At 42.6% G+C, this 18,604-nt stretch overlaps 2 protein-coding genes across 2 annotated transcripts in view; one reads left to right on the top strand and one right to left on the bottom strand.

The window, feature by feature from the left end:
• Positions 1–12,378, bottom strand: part of ints7 (integrator complex subunit 7) — an 82,445-nt gene extending 70,067 nt beyond the window's left edge. Inside the window, exon 1 of the mRNA XM_069931347.1 lies at positions 12,242–12,378. Within this exon, the coding sequence (XP_069787448.1) occupies positions 12,242–12,335 (94 nt within the window). The 5' untranslated portion in view covers positions 12,336–12,378. The remainder of the gene's footprint in view (positions 1–12,241) is intronic.
• Positions 12,379–12,497: 119 nt separating this feature from the next.
• dtl (denticleless E3 ubiquitin protein ligase homolog (Drosophila)) overlaps positions 12,498–18,604 on the top strand; it is a 37,959-nt gene continuing 31,852 nt past the window's right edge. The window contains exons 1-2 of the mRNA XM_069930385.1: positions 12,498–12,601; positions 18,380–18,502. Of these exons, the coding sequence (XP_069786486.1) occupies positions 12,553–12,601; positions 18,380–18,502 (172 nt within the window). The 5' untranslated portion in view covers positions 12,498–12,552. The remainder of the gene's footprint in view (positions 12,602–18,379; positions 18,503–18,604) is intronic.

The raw sequence follows: 18,604 nt of genomic DNA, 5'->3' as shown, positions 1-18,604 counted from the left end.
TAGCAGATTAGACCACCAATGAGTGTACTCCTGCCTGCCTCCAAGCAGAAGCTGAGATGAGGACCTGGTAGTAAAAGTCATGATTCCTGGACTGAGGAAATAGATAAGATCCATCGTCACTGTTTGAATCATTAGACTGATCTGTATTCAAGAACTCAGGATCCAAATTAAATGAATATCCACCACCATCACTCACTTCATTGGCAAGAGTATAGTAATTCAAATCCCCCTCAACTAGAAGCCCTGCCAGAACAAGGTGCCCTTAACAAGACCAGGAATGTGGCATACAAGTCATGGCACCCAGCCCTGTACAAGAAATCCAGGTATGTCATACTCAAGGACATTAGACACCCAAGAAGCAGTATCAAATCAGACTCGAGTCCCAGACAAACCTAATGGACACCAGGTGCTCATGGCAGGGCATACATGGCAGGGGCACACAGGGCAGGGGCACAAAACACTTGCTCATGACAATAAATTCTGAATACACATGCCACCATAGTCTGCAAAATTAAAACAGGCAGAATACTAAATGCATATAACAGTGGATCTCTCTTGGATGACCTCAATGCCTTCTATATTCACTTTGAGCAAGGAAACAGCAAGCTAGTGAAATAAACCTCTCCTACCTCAAGCACACCACAACTGTGGTGTGTATAACTTACAAAATACTCTTTGGCAGCATGACCTCAATTTGTATACTACAATAAATTGCAGTACCTTCATCACTAGGTCGTGATCCACTAGAATTAATTAATTTAAAGTTTAAATACAAGTGGAACATGACAAAACAGTGTTCTCTGGACTTGGTGTGAATTACTGCAAACAAACATAGAGGAAAATGATACATATGCACAGTGACTCTATACAAATATTATAATAAATACAAAGGTCTGCAATAGTCAATACTGTGTAAAAGCTGACCCCCTATTTTTGGCCCCAAAATATGGTATTTTCTATATATTGTGTGTAAAATTCAACCCTCCTATTTTTGGCCCCAGCCACCTGCTCATCTGAGCTCCCATCACCCCGACAGCAGACCCTCACCTAGGCCTGCCTACCTACCTGAAGTCCTAATGCCTTGAACACTGCAGGTTCAAGTATGTGTGTAATGGTCAACCCCCAAAATTTTACCCCCTAAAAATTGGCCCACAAAATTCGATTACACGCATATATAGGGTAGTTGTCACCAAGGATTTGTATGAGCAGTTCATCCATCATTCAGCAGTCCCACTGCCCATGGGAGATGTTTCTCAGCTCAGTGGTTCTTGCTCTGATACTCCTATACTCCTGCATCTCTTTTCCTATGGGAGTAGCTGAAAGATGTTTGTGGGTGGTTAGACTCCTCACTGATTTTGCAAGCTCTCTTTAGACAATTATCCCAGTAAATCACATTGATTTTGGAGGGGGGGTGGGGTGGGTGCAGGAGGGAGACACCAGTGATCCTCTCTGCTGCTCTCATATCTGATGCTGTGCAGCAACTATACCACACTGTGATGCAGGCAGCCAGGATGCTCTTGATAAAGTTCCTGTAGAAAATTGACAGAATGGTGGTTGGTCGCCTTGTGTACCTCAAGTCTTCTCACGAAGTGCAGTCACTGTTGTGCCTTCCTGACAAGTGACGAGATGTTGTGTATGCAGGATAGGTCACTTCTTAACTGGACTCCAAGGAATTACCGAGCTAATAATGTATAATGGAGGGTAGTCGTCCCTGGTCCTCCTGAAATCCACAATCATCACCATTGCCTTGTCCACACTGAGACTCAGGTCGTCGATATTTTTCTACCATTTCACGAGATTGTCCACCTCTTCTCTATAGCATGACTCATCATTACCGATGAGGCCAATTACTGTGGTGTCTCTGCAGATGTGAAGACTCTGTTGGAGCTAGATCTGGCATTGTAGATGTGGGTCATTAATGTGAACAAGAGTGGCCTGAGAACACTGGTGAGCCAGTGTTCAGCGTGATGGTGCTCAATGTTCTGCCTCCGACCCAGACAGACTGTGGTTTTTCCATTAAGAAAACCCAGAATTCAGTTACAGGGAGGGATATGGCGTCCCAGTGAGGATAGCTTCTCCATCAGCCTCTGGGGTACGATCATATTAAATGGCAAGATGAAGTCGATGAAGAGCAGCCTGGCTGCGTATGAGGCATCATTCTTCAGTTGGATCAAGAAGGAGTGGAGGGACAAGGCTATGGCATCATCAATGGAACAGTTCTCTCTCTAGTCAAAGTGAAATAGTCCAGTGTCTCTGGGAGTTGTGCTTTGATGCAATCCATCATTAGACATGCAAAGCATTTCTGAATGGGGTAGGTCAGTGCCAAGAGGGCCTGTTACTGAGGCCCTCTTTGGTACCGGGATAATGGTGGGTGTCTTGAAACTTGTGGAGCAATGGACTGCTGCAATGTTGTCTTGAAGATGTATGCAAGGACTTCCATCAGTTGGTCTGCAGAGTCCTTCAGTACCCAATCAGATACATTGTCTGGACTAGCTGCCTTGTGGGGGTTCACCTTGGATAGGATTTCCACACCTCAGCCACAGATATGTTGGGGGCCTGTTCATCAGAGGGACATGGAGGTTTCTTTGGCATCAGCCTGTTCTTCTCATCAAACCGTGCATAGAAGATGCTCAGTCTGTCTGGAAGGGACAGACTGTATGAAGGGATTTCCAGGACTGATGTGTGATCCGAGCAACCAAAGTGGAGGTGAGGGGCTGCCATGTAAGCACCAGGGACATTGGTGTAAACATAATCTGGGCTGTTCACTCCTCAGGTGGTGAAATTGACGTGCTTTGAAATGGTGGTTTCAGGTTGGTGAGGTTGAAGTTACCAACTACAATCATGGCACATTCAGGGTGGGATGGCACCATAAAGCTCCTTCAACGCTTCACCCTCATTTGCCGAAGGCAGAATGAAAACTGCAGCAATTAGCGTGGCTGAGAATTCCCTGGGCAGGTACAAGGGTCTGCATTCCACCATCAAGTACTCTATATCAGCTGAGCAGAATTCTTTGCAACAGAGATATTTGTGCACTAGTTCTCATTGATGTAAGTGCACAGCCCCTTTCCCCGAGTCTTGCCATAAGCAGCAACATCTCTGTCTGCCCTAAAGGAGATAAGGCCATCCACCTGGATCGCTGAGTCTAGAATGGTGTCCTGGAGCCACATTTCTATAATCCCCACAACACAGCAGCCCTGCAGTTCTCTCTGGTTCAGATGCAGCTTCAGGCAATCTATTTTCTCTTTTGGTGATCTTATATTTGTGAGTCAGATTGTAGGGAGCATGGATCCAAATGGCTTAACCCCGATGCCATCCCATTTGCTGCACTTCTGCCATTTCGCACAGTGCTTCTGACATGTCTCCAGTTTGTCACTTGTACAAAAAGCTCAGTGTTGCATGATATTTCTGAAATCTAACTTGGAAAGCAGGAAGTGCAATAACAAATATATACACCCAGAGACAAATGCAGAGAGCTGCACAATAAAAATCAAATAGTGTAGGGAATGGAGAAAGTAGAAAAACAGTACAGGGGATATAACCTCTCACCAGTGTGAGGTCTATTCAAGAGTCTGGTAACAGTAGGAAAGTGCTATCACATACATCTTCTAACCAGTGAAAGGTGGGTTGGGGGAGGGGGGAAGGGGAAGAAGAAGAGACTATGACAATGGTGGGATCAATCCTTTAATATTTCAGCAGCTCTCCTGAGTTACAGAGTTGACAGAAAACAGAAAGAAGGAGCACCTTCAAGATTCAATTACACCATGTAATAAAAAGTGTCATATTACATGAAATTACTTGCAGCAGACAGATTTGCCATCAGTAGAATTTAACTAAAGTGCCTCACAGTCAGAGAAAGACAAGCAAAAGAGAGTTCCCCCCAGAGTCACTGAGTGTCCATGGATTCACTTCCAGCATTCCTGCAGCCACTCAGACCCCATCCAAATCATCGGCAATCCGAGCTCCAAATCCGAACCTCCGATACAATTAGGAATCCTTCAGCACCCTCTCGCATCGTGGTTCCGATACCTGGCACCTTATTAGTCAGTCTCTAGCAGTCCACAGCCTCGTACGAGTCCCTTGACTGCAGCCCACTTTCACTAGGACTGCAGCAATTCAGCATGACCTTCTCAGTTACTAGAAATGGACCAAGTACTGGCTGTCCTGGCACCACCCCTCTGCAAGTAATAGGTTTTTTTTAAAAACTAACTTAAATTTTTTTTTAAATTTTTCACACTATGAACCATATTAACCAAAATACACACAAACATTTCCCTCTTGAACATACAGTGTCATTTTCTCCCCTTTTCCCCCCTCCCTCCTTCCCAACCCCCCCCCCCACTAAACATTCAACATATACAATACAATAAACCCATTAAACAATGTCATCACAGAGGAGTCACGTGATGGAGTAGTGGCCGGACGGTGAACTCCAGCCCTCTCCAGAAAAGTCGGGAAAAACAAGAGAAAATACAAAGGCACGGAAATACAAGTTAAAGAAAAGTGAGTATAAAGGTGGAAAGAAGATGGAGACAAAAGGAGAAAAATCAAAATCAACGGAAAGAAGAGAGGAAGAGAAGACAACGGAGGAAAAAGGTGAAGGCCTTACCTGTCCGAAGAGGCCCGCTGTGGAGAGAAGACCCCACTACCTCAGGTCGGTAGAAAAAGAACTACAACAATGGCTCACAGAGCCGAGTAAAAGTGCGCAACTGCGCATGAGCGACTCCTCGCGCATGCGCGATGCGCATGAAAAAAAACACACCGACGGGAGGGGGGACCAGCTGGGGAGTCGATCTCCACAGCCGGCAACGACAGCTGCAGAACACCTGCAGCAAGAAGAGACCACAGAAGACAATGGAAACAAGAAAGAAGAGGAGGAAAGGGCAGCAAAGAAACAACAGATGGCCAACCTAGAGGAAGAAGAAGAGGAAGAATACAGTGAAATAGATAAAGGGAAAGGCAAGGTAAAGGATATACTTGCTCTTGTTAGAGGATACATGGAGTCATTTAAAGAATGGCAAACACAGGAATTCAATTATTTAAGAAGAAGAATAAACAACACAGAAAAGAAAATAAATAAAATGGATATGACCTTAACAGAAATGGGGAAAAAAATGGACAAGATGGAAGAGCGGGCAGTAGCAGCAGAAATGGAGGTAGAAGACTTAAAAAAGAAATTGGAGGAATCTAATAAAAAAACTAAAGAGACACAAGAATTACTAGCCCAAAAAATAGATATAATGGAAAATTATAACAGAAGAAATAACATAAAGATAGTGGGCCTTAAGGAAGATGAAGAAGGCAAGAATATGAGGGAGCTTATAAAAGAATGGATCCCTAAGGCCCTAGGATGTCCAGAACTACAGCAAGAAATGGAAATAGAAAGGGCACATAGAGCATTGGCCCCTAAACCACAACCACAACAAAAACCAAGATCTATTGTAGTAAAATTCCTAAGATATACTACAAGAGAAAAGGTACTGGAGAAGACAATGGAAAAAGTAAGAGAGGGCAACAAACCACTGGAGTATAAAGGGCAAAAAATCTTCATTTATCCAGATATAAGCTTTGAACTCCTAAAGAAGAGAAAAGAGTTCAATACAGCAAAAGCGATTTTATGGAAGAAAGGATATAAATTTACACTGAAGCATCCTGCGGTATTGAAAATATTTATTCCAGGACAACAAAACAGACTATTCTCGGATCCAGAAGAAGCACGAAAATTTGCAGAACAATTACAAAAATAGACTGAGGGATGAAGACGGGTAATGAGAGCAAAAATTATCACGATTGATATGTATGTGGGTAAAGACAAAAATAGACTGAGGGATGAAGACGGGTAAGGAGGGTAAAAATGACCACGATTGATATGTATGCGGGTAAAAAGGTATAAGAGTGAATAGAGACAATGGGCATATGTGAAAGTATCTGTAATTAGAGGAAAACATAGAGAGTATAGACAAGAATTAATAAGGGAAGGTAATGGAATAGAGAGAATAAGGAGGGAATTAAAAGAGTGACCTTTGTGACATATAAAAAGCGAAATCTTTTCTGGGGGGGGCTGGGTGGGGGAAAAGAGCGGTCACTGCAAAATCAGTTGACGCTTGCGAGTGGATTCGCAAATCCAAATGGAGAGGGGAGATGTGGTTGTCCGACAAGGGATAAAGGGCAACTCAGGAGGGGAAGGGGAGATTGGGGATAAAGAAGATAGAAATAGGAGAATAAGGAAAATGTTGGATGTTGTAGGAATGTTGTCTGGTAAAGAGTTGAAAATAAGAAAACAGAAATGGAAAAGGAGGAAAGGTAATGATGGAAAAATGGAAAGAGAAGATAAACAAAATATAAAATGGCTACGCTGAACTATATGACTCCAAATATTAATGGAATACATAACCAAATTAAAAGGAAGAAACTACTAAATTTACTGAAAAAGGAAAAAATAGATATAGCATTTGTCCAAGAAACACACTTAACTGAATTGGAGCACAAGAAATTAAAGAGAGATTGGGTAGGACATGTAACAGCAGCATCGTATAATTCAAAAGCAAGAGGAGTGGCTATATTAATTAGCAAAAATGTGCCATTTAAAATAGAAGAGGAAATAATAGATCCAGCAGGGAGATATGTTATGATAAAATGTCAGATATATTCAGAGCTTTGGAATCTACTTAATATATATTCACCTAACGAAGAAGATCAAAAGTTTATGCAAGATATCTTTTTGAAGGTAGCTAATACGCAAGGGAACATACTAATAGGAGGGGATTTCAATCTGAATTTGGATCCAAATATGGATAAAACGGGGAAAAAAATTAACAGGAGGAACAAAGTAACCAAATTTATAATTAAATCAATGCAAGAAATGAAACTTGTGGACATATGGAGGAAACAAAACCCAAAAGAAAAGGAATACTCACACTACTCGACTAGACATAAAACATACTCAAGGATAGACCTATTCCTGTTATCAGCCCACATTCAAGGGAGAGTTAGGAAAACGGAATATAAAGCTAGACTATTATCGGACCACTCACCCCTGTTATTGGCAATAGAGCTAGAGGACATCCCTCCAAGAATGTATAGATGGAGATTAAACCCCATGCTACTTAAAAGACAGGATTTTAGAGAATTTATTGAAAAACAATTAAAAATGTACTTTGAAGTAAATACGGAATCAGTGGAAGATAAGTTTATACTATGGGACGCAATGAAAGCATTTATTAGAGGGCAAATAATAAGTTATGCAACCAAGATGAAGAAGGACTATAATCAGGAAACAGAGCAGTTGGAAAGGGAAATAATAAACATAGAAAAAAAATTAGCAATAAAGGAAGATACAACCAAAAGAAGAGAATTGGCGGATAAAAAAATAAAATATGAAACATTACAAACATATAAGGTGGAGAAGAATATAATGAAGACAAAACAGAAATATTATGAACTAGGTGAAAAAACACACAAAATCTTAGCATGGCAGCTTAAGACAGAGCAAACTAAGAAAATGGTATTGGCAACAAGGAAAAAAGACAAACAAATTACATATAATCCAAAAGAAATTAAGGAAAACTTCAGAGAATTCTATGAACAATTATACCGAACCGAAAACGAAGGGAAAGAAGGGAAAATAGATGAATTTTTGACTAAAATTGAACTACCAAAACTACAAATAGAGGAACAAAATAAATTAACAGAACCATTTGGAACAGTAGAAATACAAGAGATAATAAAAAATTTACCAAATAATAAGACACCAGGAGAGGATGGACTCCCAATAGAATTCTACAAAACATTTAAAGACCTAATAATACCGCCCCTCCTGGATGTAATCAACCAGATTGATGAGACACAAAACTTACCAGATTCATGTAAAACAGCAATAATTACAGTGATACTAAAACAAGGGAAAGATCCACACTCACCAGCGTCATATAGACCAATATCTCTGCTAAACACAGATTATAAGATAATAGCTAAACTATTAGCGAACAGATTAGCAGAACAGGTACCGAAAATGGTAAATTTAGACCAAACTGGATTTATCAAAAAAAGACGCACAACAGACAATATTTGTAAATTTATTAACTTAATTCATGCAGTAGAAGGAAATAAAGCACCGGCAGTAGCAGTTGCTTTAGATGCAGAGAAGGCCTTCGACAGAGTAGAATGGAATTACTTGTTCAAAGTATTGCAAAAATTCAGTTTACCGGAGAAGTATATTAATTGGATTAAAGCATTATATAAGGGACCGTTAGCGAAAGTGACAGTAAATGGACATGTATCAAAGCAATTTAACTTAAGCATGTCAACGCGGCAGGGATGCCCACTATCACCATTATTGTTTGCGCTAGCTATAGAACCACTAGCAGAATCGATAAGAAGAGATAATAATATAAAAGGAATAAAAATAAAAGACAGGGAATATAAAATCAGTCTGTTTGCGGATGATGTGATAGTGTACTTAACAGAACCAGAACTATCAATAAAAGAACTATATAAGAAATTGAAGGAATATGGAGAAGTGTCGGGATACAAGATAAACGTAAATAAAAGTGAAGCAATGCCTATGAATAACGCGGATTTCTCAAAATTTAAGGAGGAATCCCCATTCAGATGGCAAACGCAGGCAATAAGATACCTAGGTGTGCAAATAAACAAAAATCTAGGCCAATTATATAAACTCAATTACAATCCACTAATGAAAAAATTACAGGACGATTTAGAGCATTGGAAAGAGCTATCACTAACACCAATAGGAAGGATAAACTGTATTAAAATGAACATTTTTCCAAGGATACTATACTTATTTCAGGCATTGCCAATACAACTGACAGAAAAATTCTTCAAAGAGTTAAAGAAAATAATAAGGAGATTTTTATGGAGAGGGGGGAAACCGAGGATAGCACTAGATAAATTAACAGAATGGTATAAACAAGGAGGCTTACAATTGCCAAACTTCAAAAATTATTATAGAGCCGCACAATTAAGGTACCTATCAGATTTTTATCAAACAAGGGAAAAACCAGACTGGACGAGACTAGAATTAGATAAAATAGGGGAAAAGATACCTGAACACATATTATATAAATGGGACGAAAAATTGGTACAACATAGAACTTCTCCAGTATTACACCATCTCCTCAATATATGGAAGAAGATTCATGTAGAAAGAAGTAAAATAAATTACCAAATACCAAAACTAATATTGACGCAAAATAAGCTACTCCCTTTTACAATAGACAACCTTGCCTTTAGAAAATGGGAAAAAAAAGGGATTAAAAGAATAGAAAATTGTTTTTCAGGAAGTAGATTCTTATCCTTTGAACAAATGAGAGATAAGCACAATATAACTGGAGACACAGCGCTGGCATATTACCAACTGAGATCCTACTTGAAAGATAAATTAGGAAGCAACTTGAGTTTACCAGAGGGAAGTAACCTTGAATATGTGATTACAGATACAATGTTAATCAAAAGATTTATAAAAAATATGTATATTAAACTGCAAGAAAAGGAGAATGAGGAAACAAATGGTAAAACTAAACAAAAATGGGAACAAGATTTAAATATAAAGATAAAAAAGGAAACATGGGAGAAGTTATGCTCTGGAACAATGAGAAATACAATAAATACGAGGCTGCGTATGATACAATATAATTGGTTACACAGACTATACATTACACCGCAAAAGTTAAATAAATGGGACCCAGCAGTATCTGATAGATGTTTTCGATGTAAAAAAGAAAGGGGAACAACAATTCATGCAATCTGGACATATGAGAGAGTAGAAAAATTTTGGGATGATCTCAATCAGATATTAAATAAAATAACAGAAAACAATATACCAAAGAATCCAGAGATCTTTCTCCTAAGTAACATAAAAAATAAAGAATTTGGAATTGACTTGGAAGATGCACAAAAAAGATTTGTCAAGATAGCCCTAGCCGTAGCAAAAAAATGTATTATGTCAACCTGGAAATTGGAAGATAATTTGAAAATACAACAATGGTATATAGAAATGAATAAATGTATTCCATTAGAAAAAATAACATATAGTTTAAGAAATAATATTGAAATATTCGAACAAGTATGGGAGCCTTACATTAAATACAATAGCGAAAACCTACCGGGAACAAACATTACCTAAGTTGATGGAAGGAGAAGAAATGAAAAGAATGGACTCAGTAGAATTTCTGGTGTATTTTTGTTGAATGACAACATTGTCTAACTGAATTAATGCAACCTAGATTGTATACCTAAAATGGATGAGAGGGGGGGTGGGGGGGTGGCTTGGGAGGAGGGAGGGGGGAGGGAGAAAAAGTCACTGTAAATGTGTGGAAAAGAAAAAGTGTATATCATGGCATTTGTGATTTATGGTGTGAAAAATAAAAAAGTTAAAAAAAAACAATGTCATCACACAATGAAAATAAACAAGAAAATTGTGTCATCTACTTTTACACACTGGGTCAATTCATTTTGTCTTCTTCTCATTGTGGGGGGGGTTGGAGTGGTGTGGGGGGGGTTGGAGTGGCGTGGGGGGGTTGGAGTGGCGTGGGGGGGGGTTGGAGTGGCGTGGGGGGGGTTGGAGTGGCGTGGGGGGGGTTGGAGTGGCGTGGGGGGGGTTGGAGTGGCGTGGGGGGGGTTGGAGTGGCGTGGGGGGGGTTGGAGTGGCGTGGGGGGGGTTGGAGTGGCGTGGGGGGGGTTGGAGTGGCGTGGGGGGGGTTGGAGTGGCGTGGGGGGGGTTGGAGTGGCGTGGGGGGGGTTGGAGTGGCGTGGGGGGGGTTGGAGTGGCGTGGGGGGGGTTGGAGTGGCGTGGGGGGGGTTGGAGTGGCGTGGGGGGGGTTGGAGTGGCGTGGGGGGGGTTGGAGTGGCGTGGGGGGGGTTGGAGTGGCGTGGGGGGGGTTGGAGTGGCGTGGGGGGGGTTGGAGTGGCGTGGGGGGGGTTGGAGTGGCGTGGGGGGGGTTGGAGTGGCGTGGGGGGGGTTGGAGTGGCGTGGGGGGGTTGGAGTGGCGTGGGGGGGGTTGGAGTGGCGTGGGGGGGGTTGGAGTGGCGTGGGGGGGGTTGGAGTGGCGTGGGGGGGGTTGGAGTGGCGTGGGGGGGGTTGGAGTGGCGTGGGGGGGGTTGGAGTGGCGTGGGGGGGGTTGGAGTGGCGTGGGGGGGGTTGGAGTGGCGTGGGGGGGTTGGAGTGGCGTGGGGGGGGTTGGAGTGGCGTGGGGGGGGTTGGAGTGGCGTGGGGGGGGTTGGAGTGGCGTGGGGGGGGTTGGAGTGGCGTGGGGGGGGTTGGAGTGGCGTGGGGGGGGTTGGAGTGGCGTGGGGGGGGTTGGAGTGGCGTGGGGGGGGTTGGAGTGGCGTGGGGGGGGTTGGAGTGGCGTGGGGGGGGTTGGAGTGGCGTGGGGGGGGTTGGAGTGGCGTGGGGGGGGTTGGAGTGGCGTGGGGGGGGTTGGAGTGGCGTGGGGGGGGTTGGAGTGGCGTGGGGGGGGTTGGAGTGGCGTGGGGGGGGTTGGAGTGGCGTGGGGGGGGTTGGAGTGGCGTGGGGGGGGTTGGAGTGGCGTGGGGGGGGTTGGAGTGGCGTGGGGGGGGTTGGAGTGGCGTGGGGGGGGTTGGAGTGGCGTGGGGGGGATTGGAGTGGCGTGGGGGGGGTTGGAGTGGCGTGGGGGGGGTTGGAGTGGTGTGGGGGGGGTTGGAGTGGTCCACGGTGGGCCCTCTCTGTTGTGTTCCATGTACGGTTCCCAAATTTGTTTGAATACTGTGACTTTATTTTTTTTAATTATATGTTATTTTTATCCAATGGAATACATTTATTCATTTCTATGTACCATTCCTGTACTCTCAGGCTACTTAAATTGTTGATATAATTCAAAACACTTAGAACATTTCAACTGTCTATCACAATAGGAGTTGTAATGCAGTTACAAAGTAAGAAGACTTGCTGCATTTGTGCTGCTGTACAGAACATTTAACATTCTTTGCAAATCACAACATCGTTGTGCTTCCAGTCACACTAATTCAATCCTCTTTCTGCAATAGTCAGTTCACCGTAGAAATTTGATTAAAACACAAACATCTCAACCGAGACCAATGTGACAGGATCAGCTACTCTGAGAGCCTGCAGAAGCTTCCTAGGACCTTAAAACACTTTTATTTGCAAATAGCTGCACCACGTATTCATGGACAGTAACACCCCCTCCCCACCACCGGCGCTCTCCCTCAAGTGTCGGTTCCAGCCACACTGCGCCGAAACTCATACCCTTATCTAGCTCCATCAGCGCAGAGTTGGCATCCATTTCCTGCTCGCCGTAACCTCCTTCCGACAGGAACGGTCTGGCTATGGTTAACGCCATGGTCAGAAGAGCCTCTCTCACTCCGACGGTTTTCTCCCAGTAATGCCTTTCCTGCGGGAAGTGACGGCAAGGCCGCCGCGAGCGGAAACTGACCAGGGTTCCGCCCACTGGGTCCGGACCAATCAAAGTACGTGACGTCAATTTGGCGGGAGGTCGATAGCGCCGTGGAGCGCGCGGGAGTTTGTCAGTTGCAGGTCTTGTCATCCTACGTCCAAAGATGCTGGTCCGCACGGTATTGGGTCGCGGTATTTGCAACAGAAAGAGGGGTGAGAGCACGTTATTAGATTATTTCTTGAAGGAATATTTATTTAAATAGCGGCCGTGCAGCTATTTTTGAGTGGCTTGTACTTCATTAGAATGTATTGTCAGTGTGTGTCAGCGGCCACGCTTCAGGGGGAGATTTGCTGTAAATTTACTTTTTAAAAATAAATAAATTAGTGCACAAGAGAGGAAAGTGGGGTAGTGACTGTGATTCGCTGTCTATTCAGAAACCTGGGGTGGTTGGGGGGTGTTGGAGTGGTGTGAGGAGGGTTGGAGTGGCGTGGGGGGGGTTGGAGTGGCGTGGGGGGGGTTGGAGTGGCGTGGGGGGGGTTGGAGTGGCGTGGGGGGGGTTGGAGTGGCGTGGGGGGGGTTGGAGTGGCGTGGGGGGGGTTGGAGTGGCGTGGGGGGGTTGGAGTGGCGTGGGGGGGGTTGGAGTGGCGTGGGGGGGGTTGGAGTGGCGTGGGGGGGGTTGGAGTGGCGTGGGGGGGGTTGGAGTGGCGTGGGGGGGGTTGGAGTGGCGTGGGGGGGGTTGGAGTGGCGTGGGGGGGGTTGGAGTGGCGTGGGGGGGGTTGGAGTGGCGTGGGGGGGGTTGGAGTGGCGTGGGGGGGGTTGGAGTGGCGTGGGGGGGGGTTGGAGTGGCGTGGGGGGGGGTTGGAGTGGCGTGGGGGGGGGTTGGAGTGGTGTGGGGGGGGTTGGAGTGGTGTGGGGGCGGTTAGGGGGGGAAAGAAGCTGCTTTTGTTTCAAGCTCAGAAGTACTGCTTTAAGTTTCATTCAATATCTATGCATTTTGCCATAATTGATTGTTTTTTGAGGTATGAACTGAATCATAATGAGCAGTGATAACTTACCAATAAGTTTAAGAAGTTCCATATTAGTGATATTTGTGAGTAAAGGTAAAGGTTTCATTATTGTCATGTAACACTAGATTTAGAATGTAACATCATGAATTTCTTTTACTTTTGTCCAGTGCCCCTCACAGAAAACCTACAGCACCTGGTGTTCCCAGGTGGTCTCCTCTCCAAGTCCTGTTCAGCTTCTGAGATGAGACAATCTCAGGTGTATTCAGGCTGTTGGGTACTGTCCCCAAATCAAGACGTTTCCTACTCTTCAAATCTCCATAGCAAAGGAGTTGATGAGGCGGTGGTGTTTAGCGATTGTAATTATTTCCAGTGGGAAAAGGGGTGATTCAGTGAGTCTGATTGCAGCTATAGATGAGTCTTTTTGACTAACAAATATTTATTTTTAAAATGTTTTCAATATAACCAATAAAACAGTATAATTATAAAATGTGCTACAAGATTTTTTAAAAATTGGAAATAATTCTCATGAGAATGAAATCCAGAGCACAATCACGAAATTAAAGTAAAATTTAACAACTAAAAAAAATACAAAAGCCCCCTTCCCCTAAGCAAGATAGAAAGTTGACATGTATGAAATCAAGTGACACCAATTTGGAGGGAGACAAGTGACAAAACTTTCCTAACAACACTAAATCTTAAGATTATGATAGTGTAATAATCCGTAAATGGGGCCCCATGTCTTTTGAAACTTAGCATTTGAATTCAAATGATATTTAAATGTTAACTTTACCCAAAAAAAAACAATTGTTGGCAGAGATTCAAAAGAAATTGTGATTTTTGGGTATGAGTGGAATTCCTACACTGCAATTTTGAGGCCATCTGTATCTATATTCAAATTTGAGATGTAGAGTTTATTTCAAGGTAACTTTAGTACATGATGAAAATGGCAGAAAGAGAATCAAATTAAGCTGCCATGCTGGAATGTATTCTTCAGTTTGTGTGAAATGGAATTGAGACGAAAACTTTGCAAGGCTTGTTTGGTTGCTCAGCAGAGGCAGGGAACTAAATTTGGTTGAAAGTTGGGGGCTGCTACTAATGATTTCAATCTGGTATCATAGCAGCATTATGTAATTTTCTGAGCAGAAACTCAATTACACAGAGGCCTTTTCAAGCTGTTTGCTATGCATTATTCTGCACACAGGCTTTGCAAGCTGTTTGCTGTGCATTATTCTGCACACAGGCCTTTGCAAGCTGTTTGCTGTGCATTATTCTGCACACAGGCCTTTGCAAGCTGTTTGCTGTGCATTATTCTGCACACAGGCCTTTGCAAGCTGTTTGCTGTGCATTATTCTGCACACAGGCCTTTGCAAGCTGTTTGCTGTGCATTATTCTGCACACAGGCCTTTGCAAGCTGTTTGCTGTGCATTATTCTGCACAGAGGCCGACAGCATTGAATCCACGCTGCTGAAGATCAAACTGCGCTGGGTAGGTCACGTCTCCAGAATGGAGGACCATCGCCTTCCCAAGATCGTGTTATATGGCGAGCTCTCCACTGGCCACTGAGACAGAGGTGCACCAAAGAAGAGGTGCAAGGACCTCTTGGTTCTTGGTGCCTGCCACATTGACCACCGCCAGTGGGCTGATCTTGCCTCAAACCGTGCATCTTGGCGCCTCACAGTTCGGCGGGCAGCAACCTCCTTTGAAGAAGACCGCAGAGCCCACCTCACTGTCAAAAGACAAAGGAGGAAAAACCCAACACCCAACCCCAACCAACCAATTTTCCCCTGCAACCGCTGCAGCCGTGCCTGCCTGTCCCGCATCGGACTTGTCAGCCACAAACGAGCCTGCAGCTGACATGGACATTTACCCCTCCATAAATCTTCGTCCGCGAAGCCAAGCCAAAGAAGAAGAAAAGAATTCTGCACAATCAACATCTTGGTTCAGCAAAGGCTAGGAACCCTTCAGGCAGTGACCACCTGATGTGAATGTCGTCGAAAGCAGCCATTCTTTTTTAAATATTTTATTTTTATCAAAAAATATAGTAACATTTTAAATATACAATATATTAAACTTTTTCTCAAAACAGAACCTCCCCCTTCCATACATGCAGATCTGTTCACTGTCAAAGCTTTAAGTATATAGAGTAAGTTTTTGTATGTATAATAGCTACTTTCATTCCTTTTTTGTTCTTTTTAATACCGTATCTGGGCTCCTATGTGATCCAGCTATGGCTGCCAGACCTTTACAGAAGTGTCGTATTTATTCTTTAAGTTTTAATGTGATTTTTTTTTCCCAATAGGTATACAGCTGTTTATTTCCGCAGTCCTTCGAGCTATGAATAGAGGGGAGTCTGACTTCCAAGTGATTGCAACACATTTTTTGTTACCGCCTGTGCAATTTTTATAAATGAAATTTGATATTTGGTCAGTTTGTCACTTATTTCCATGAAATTACCTAACAGATAGAGCTTTGGGTTGCCTGTGAAGGCCACTCCTGTTTGTCCTGTAATTTTGTGTTTGCGATTTTCTTACCAAAATGGACTCACTTTCAAGCATTACCATGTAGAAAAGTTCCTGTCTCATTCCCACATCTGAAACACAATTCCGAAATTTGTGCTTTTCATCTGTGTACCTTTTGTGGGGTAAGATGAAATTGGTATTTATAAATAAAAAAATTTTACTGAACCAGTCTATATCTTGCATTTATAATTGATGTCATGCTGTCCTTACACCAATCTGACCAGCTTCTTTCTGAAATCACTACCTAAGTCCACCTCCCATCTTCCCCTTGATCTCTGCAACCCTGGTTTTGCACTTTTGCTCTGGAGTACATTTTTGTTATAAATTTGGATGTATTCTCTATCCAAACCTTTTGTTCAGTTTCACTAATTTCAGGTGAGGTCAACGTTGCTCCCTATCTTTCTCAGGAATGATCTAAGCTGGAGAAAACAGAAGGTGGTCCCATTGGCTACTCCATATTTGTGTTTTAATTGTTCAAAGCATGTGTTCCTTCTATGTAACAGTCCTTAATATACCTTATACCTTTGTCATTCAATGAATTACTTATGTATAACTATGTTCATAAGCAATGATACATTTTTACACAATGGTACTTTTATTGATATCCCGAATTTTTTTTCCTATACATTCATTAATTTCTTGCCATGTTCTGGTCATATTATTAGAATGGTGTTATCCGTCTTTTTCTTAGTGATTTGAAACTCCATTTATAGATTTTTGCTTCCCCCTCCTCCAATTAGTACATTCCCATTTGAACCCAAGGCAGGGTGGGGTTTGTCTTCAGTGAAGAAGGCTGCAAGGAATCTAGCCTGTGCAGCTAGGTAATATTTTATGAAATCTGGAAGTCTAAGTCCTCCCAGCCTGTAGTCCCATGTCAGTTTTTCCAGTGCAATTCTTGGTACCTTACTATTCCATAGGAACTGTCTAATATGGTTGTTTAGTAGTTTTGGGTAATGGAATAGGCATCGATTGGAAAAAGGTATTGCAGTCTCGGCATCACTTTCATTTTGACACAGTTAACCCTTTCAACCAAAGTAATTGATAAGTCTCCATTTCTGTCGGTCTCTTTCTATCTTCCCAAAAAGAGGAAGACGACTATTATTAATGGAGGCCACAGACTGAAATTTTAAAATATTTTTTGTTTTGTGTAGTCTGTGTGAGAGTACAGAAGAAACCAACTAAACTTGACTGCTTCACAGTGCCATTAAACTTTGAGCAGAGTCCTAAAGGGGCCACAGCTAAAAATCGTTGAGAATGGCTGATGCAAGATGTTGTCTTCTTGAATTGAGTGCTGTCGTAAAATTATCCACCACAGTACTAAATCAAAGTAGTGGAATAGTCAACAATGACAAGAGAAGGCAAGCTGCCTCCAAATTGCAAGCCAAACTAATGGCAATCCAATAGTTACAAAAGAGAGGTTTGGGCAATATTGAAGTTGATGAGAAGATGAAGAGTGAGTGTTAAACAGTGTTGAAAATGCATCAATTTAAATAAAAGTAATGCGCGAGTTGCTTTACAGCATGTGAACTGCAATCTGATTGCATCCAGACCTCAGTTACGGAGTACAATTAAATGAATGGTGGGAACCGAGCTTTCTGTTTCACTTCACCAAAGGAAGACCGAGATTTTGAGAGCAATACATATAGCAAAGACTATGGGGTCAGGCACTGTAGTACAGAACTCCAGATGTGCCTCCAGCAAAGCTGTTCTTGTACAGATACAATAGAGGCAACTACCTGACTACATGGTTGGAGAATGTTATATCCATCAAAGGCAGAATAAAGTCAATTCTATAATTTCTGCCCAATTAGTCTACTCTCAATTATCAGTAAAAGTGGTGGAAGATGTCGTCAAAAATGGTGTTGGATTTGGACTTTTCACCATTGCCAGTTTATGTTTCACTTGAGTCCACTGTTCTTGGTCTGAAGTTGGACCAGAGAGCTGAGTTCTGGAGTTGAGGTTCGAGTGCCACCTTTTGACGTCACAGGAGTATTTATTAAGGTGATATCAAGGAGCCCCGAGTATAAACAAAAAGCAGAATAATGGAAGTGCTTCAAATAAATGTGTTGAAATCAAAGTAGTTATCTGCATCTTTGTCCATTGGACTGGTGTATATTAGGTTCTGGAGGAGATAGAGAAATGGTTTTTTTTGATATGCATGGATCTCCTGAGGAGATTTTATTTGTCTTTGTCAAGTCTGCAGTTTCATTCTAATTTTGAACAGTTATTATCTAATCTAAAATGGAGATGCTTAAGCAGAGATGACTTATTTTGTTATCATTAGTATTTCACTGCCACTCTGAAGTCAAACAAAAATGATAATTTCCTTGTATTTTTTATTGTCCTTTTGGATAATGGTGCTTCATTTCTGCTACAAACTTGCAAATGTGGCTTTTTTTAAACAAGTTTTTCAAACTTGTTTTATCTCTATCAAAATAAAAGCTACTTTCATCTTTCCCTTTAGGTCCCCACAGCTACCCATTGGAGACTTTGCTGCAATATTACCAATGTAATCAACAGGATGAACACACTTCGTCTGGTGACCTTGGGGTTCCAGTTCCTCCTTTTGGTTGCTTGTGGTCTACAGGTAAACCAGCCACTCCCAGGCTTCTACTGACTATGTATATACGGACTATGGCATCAGATGCTTCACAATTCCCCTCAACATATTGAGCAACAAAATTAACTA

Source organism: Narcine bancroftii, chromosome 4, assembly GCF_036971445.1.
Source record: "Narcine bancroftii isolate sNarBan1 chromosome 4, sNarBan1.hap1, whole genome shotgun sequence".
NCBI classification, from domain to species: Eukaryota; Metazoa; Chordata; class Chondrichthyes; order Torpediniformes; family Narcinidae; genus Narcine; species Narcine bancroftii.
The sequence above is the reverse complement of the archived record's forward strand: the minus strand, read 5'-3'. Positions and strand labels throughout refer to the sequence as shown.